The sequence below is a fragment of the Fulmarus glacialis genome, unplaced genomic scaffold (genome assembly GCF_000690835.1).
Source record: "Fulmarus glacialis isolate BGI_N327 unplaced genomic scaffold, ASM69083v1 scaffold23051, whole genome shotgun sequence".
In the NCBI taxonomy this organism is placed as follows: domain Eukaryota; kingdom Metazoa; phylum Chordata; class Aves; order Procellariiformes; family Procellariidae; genus Fulmarus; species Fulmarus glacialis.
Genome location: NW_009192487.1, coordinates 6,066 through 10,678, shown reverse-complemented (window position 1 = coordinate 10,678; position 4,613 = coordinate 6,066). Strand labels below are relative to the sequence as shown.

The window sequence follows — 4,613 nt, the reverse complement described above, 5'->3', positions numbered from 1 at the left end:
TTTCCCTACTACGATCCTGGTCCTAATGTGCTTTACACGATTACCTAGAGCAAATCCTGCTTAAAAACAAAAGTGCACATACAGGTGAAAGGGTTGACCTGAATAACGCACAGTGAGATGGTGGAAACAGATGTTTCCATACAGCTTGGCAGATGACGCTCTGGAGACAGAGGCAAATTAATGACCCAGGAGTAGTCACATCAGCACTGGTGCTGTCAAAAATAATGCTCTCGGAAAAAGACAAAACAGATTGAGACTTTGGCTTTATGTGTGAATAAAGGTACCCATAAGTTGTGATTCTTTAGTAACAGCATGCGAACAACACTTTTCTTCTTACTCATGTGCCAGTAAGTCACGTATTCTGTTCCAGAGACCACACTCCACGTTTGCTTTCACTCCCTCCTTACCTGGCCCTCCTCCGCCCGAGAGGCATCGTTCCCAAGCAGCGGCTCTGCAGGAGGTGTCTGGATAGTGACGGACTTCTCAGATCGACTGCCATCTTTGCTTCGTGGCGATTTGTGCCTGTCCCGACTCCTTTTCCAAACAGAGCAAGAGGAGAACAACGTTACCAGATAGTTTCTGGAGCACGGCTTGGAACTTGCTACACCTCTACCTGCAGCAGGTGCCCTAAGCATTAGGTCATAGTCATGGTTGCCCATCTCTTGATCAATATTGACTCAACCTGTGACAAAACAAGCTTTGGAAGAGGTAGAAAGGGACCTTGCCCAGAGCAGCCTACAGCCTGGTGGCTGGGACAGTCCACCGTCTCAGTGATTGGAGAGGGTAGCAAAGGGGACAGGGGTACATCCCCACCACCTCATCTACTCTTAAAACAGCTTCTGCCCGTGCTGCGCTTGAAAGGGAAGCTTGCATTCTCCAAACAACTGGCAACTCCATTTGGGATTAACTGGTTTATACAGCTCTCCGCCTGCAATAAAGTGTCTCACAGGGACATGTACAGTTAACACAAGGAATTAAACAAGACAGCTTTAGTTCCTGCAACGTAGAGTCTTGTCAACTAGGACCTTAATGCTGTAGGACAACTAGTGAAGTTTATTTCCACTGGTTAATAATCGCCAGTTAACCTCTTACAAAGAGAGCAAGAACATCAAGGGTACCAGGCTAGTGCTTACTTCCAGAGTACCCTTGCAGACCTCACGGCTTTTTGTCTGAGAATATCTCAAGATGAGTTAAGCCCCACCAATCTGCTCACCAATATTGTCCTCCCCCTTCCTACCTGGACAGGAAAGCAGCCTTTGCACCAGAGACCCTCACTGTGCTCAGGGACTGACTTAAAGCTCAGGAGCATCCAGTGTCCCAGCTCTGCTCTCCCCATTGCATCTCTCTTGGAATTACCAAAGCCCAACGGTTTCATGGGATGAGACTTTTTCCTGTTCACAGTAAAAGGCTCTAGGATTTTTATGTTGTTTTGGGAACTTTGAAGGCATCTTTCCACATGGTATTCTAAGCCTCAAAGGGCAATCCATATGGGAGGTGGGGGTGTTAAAGAAGGAAGAAAAGGAAAACAAGAGATGTTTTACTCAATAACTGGACTGCGAGCAAAGAGAGTTCATTTCATGGAAGAATTCTTTTTCCAACCCCACAGGATAATTGCTTCTGAAATGCAAAGTTATTTTGGACCAGCTCAGTTCTAAGTTGCAAAGACTGTAAGTGGCACACATTTTGCACATAAAACTGATGATGATGCAGGAAAAAAAAAGGATAATGTTTCCAAGTAATCAGAAGTTTCAGAGCAAGATGGTTTTTGAGGCTGCTGAACTACCACAGAGAGGACTTGCTATTCAAGTTCAGAAAAGCCTGACTTCTAATCCAATCAATGCTGATAAAGGACTTGTTGTGGACTCAAGTACCACTCAAATTCTATTAAAAAAACCCAACACACCATCAACAGAGTAGCCAGGAGGATGGTGGGGAGAGATAGGAAACCTTATTATTACACAATAAAGAAATGGCATTGGAAAAGAAAACAACTGGCAATTATCAGTTTAGGAAGTCTGACACATCTTCTCCCCAGAGACTCTACTCATCCCTCGCACTTTAAGAGCAGAGTTAAATGATCTTTTCCTTTTGCTGGCGCTATCCCAATCTTTCTGGCCATACATGACCCCAGTGTGCATCCAACAGCTTGAGTATCATTAAATTAGCAGCATTATTGCTTCCAGTCTCCTCACTGGGTTCCTCAGGAGGACTCTCCACATGTCCTACTCCAGAGCTGTGGCCCCACTGATTTCATCCTGGCTTACAATTTTTTTTCCATGGTACATGTCCTATCTTGGAGCAGTAACTAATCAAAAATAAACATTTCCTTACCCTTGTCTGTGGGCTTTTTTGGAGTGACCTGAGTAGTGGGAGTATCCCGAATATGTTGATTCTGTATCCATTGCAGCAGACATTGGGTCTGCACGGAAGGGGCACAGATTTTACTTAGAAGACGAGTTGCTGGTGCTCCTGAGGCAGAGTCCGTGGTAAAAGTGCTTTCCTGGGTACTCTTTGCTTCCCAGTCATCAGTGAGGTCTGGTCCTCGGAGAGCAAGTGAGCTTCACTTACAAGGAATCTGATCGGAGGGGAGGGGAGGGAGGGTACTCGGCTCCTCACAATCGACCTAAGGAAAGAGAAATGGGCATGGAAGTACACTCTAAGCAAAGCAAGACATCATTCCTACTGCAGCAGTTCCCTCACCCTGGCCACATGTCACCACTCATCACACTGTGCCCAATTCGCAAGCTCGTCCTCGCCATACCTCTCTTTCTGGTCTAGTGAAACATGCATTTGTAGAGCTTTAAATAAACTGATAACGTATCTCTGTTTTGCAAAGTCTAGCCCATTCATCTAAAAATCCAGAAGAAACAGCCTAAGTCACCTGGAAAAGACAGTGACTTGGAGAAGGCTCAGCAGCCTAGATACAGAAATTCACCCCCAGAAAAAGTACTGGGCTCGACTTCCACACCCCACCTGTGTAATGCACAGCCCAAATACCCCCAGATTCAGAACGGCAGCATTATAGCCTATATATAGGGGGAAGGGGTGCGGCGTGAGGGTGACTGTCCTAGGAGAAATGCAGAAGAGGATCAGGCCACCATGTCTGAACATGCTTTGTTTTCACAACTGCAAGGTGTGCCCATTTTACAAGCATTAGTTACTATACAATCAATGGCACTATGAGCACCTCCCGTTCTTTGCAACCTTTGCCTCCAGAACCTAATTTGGGCCTTGAAGAATTGAATTTTATTAAAAATTGTATCTATATATACACACATACTAATAACACTGGGGAGAGTTGATTAGAGATCACATCTATCTTATATGGGCCAACACTTCTTACAACATATTTCCATTTGGAACAGAAGCTTAAGTCTTATCCGTAAAGGGCAGAAGAGGGTCATGGTTTTTGGAACAGGAGCAGGGCGACATCAGAACAATTCTCAACAGTGACATGTCAAAAACCATGAACCCTGTGGGGAAGAAGGGTAGACACCAACCCACTTTCCAAACCCACACCCTGCGTTAGGTGTGAAGAGAAACAGAAAGGAGGGGAGTTAGTCACCGGTTTGGGAAATGCATGCAAATGGTGAAGAGGTGCAGATGGAGGGGTTGCAGCTACGGACAGAGGTACCTTGGCACAGCCCAGCGTTTGGCGTGTAGGAGCACTCTCACATGCCTCCTGCCCAGACGACTGCTATCTCCATCCAACACAGGGCTACAGCCATGCCGTACTTTCAGAGCGGGCAAAAAAATGCTTTAAAATTAAATTAGATCCCTCCGTTATTTTCTGCTCACAGCAGTTTTCAAAGCTGTTAGCAATAAAACAGTCAACCACTGCTTTCAGCCCTCTCCCTCCCCAAACACAGAGGGACAACAACAGAAATCGGGCTTCATACTTGGCCAACTATTCTTTCCAGCCGTAAGATTCCTCCACTAACACCTCCAGAAAAGCTCATAAACGAGCAGAGAGCTCTACCACACGCAAGCCATGCCAAAAAACGAAGCCTCTTCCCCACAGGGTTCCTTGGCTGGCAGTGCAATCTGCAACGAAGTAAAGAAGTGTTCCTGCTGCATCGGGAGCTGCAGGTATTTGCACAACACTTGGGCTTGCCAGGGCTCTGGGAAAGGAGGAGGCGGGGGGGGGGGGGCATTTGCACAACGCTTTGGCCTGCCATGGTGCTGGGAAAGGAGAAGGGGGGGGGGGGGGACCTTTTGTGTACAGCAATTCCCAAGCTCTAAGGGCATACCGTGCCTTGATAAAGCTCTTTAAAGGCAGCAAGGAATCTAGAAAGCACAAATAAGGATGGGAACGAAAGGCCTGGTTTTGGGAGGGGAAGAATGAGGATGAATTTAAACACAGCAAGACATAAAGCCAAGGCACGGCACAGTTAACAGGAATAAAAATTCCCCAGCCTGGGACACATGATGTAACACTCATTAACTCCCTAGACTTGCACACAGCCTGTAGCTTATGGATCCAGCAATAGGCTGGGACTCATTAAACCTGATTTTTACCTCTGTCCTGCTACTGTCCTGCTACGCAACCTTGGAAAAACCCTTCCTCCATGTCCGTCCTTTGATAAATGGGTGTGAGGCCACCACCTCCCTGC

The 4,613-nt window shown here is 46.5% G+C and overlaps 1 protein-coding gene across 1 annotated transcript in view; it reads right to left on the bottom strand.

The window, feature by feature from the left end:
- Positions 1–2,622, bottom strand: part of VANGL1 (VANGL planar cell polarity protein 1) — a 31,840-nt gene extending 29,218 nt beyond the window's left edge. Inside the window, exons 1-2 of the mRNA XM_009587099.1 lie at positions 2,332–2,622; positions 408–534 (exon numbers count right to left, since the gene is read on the bottom strand). Of these exons, the coding sequence (XP_009585394.1) occupies positions 408–534; positions 2,332–2,414 (210 nt within the window). The 5' untranslated portion in view covers positions 2,415–2,622. The remainder of the gene's footprint in view (positions 1–407; positions 535–2,331) is intronic.
- Positions 2,623–4,613: the final 1,991 nt, after the last annotated feature.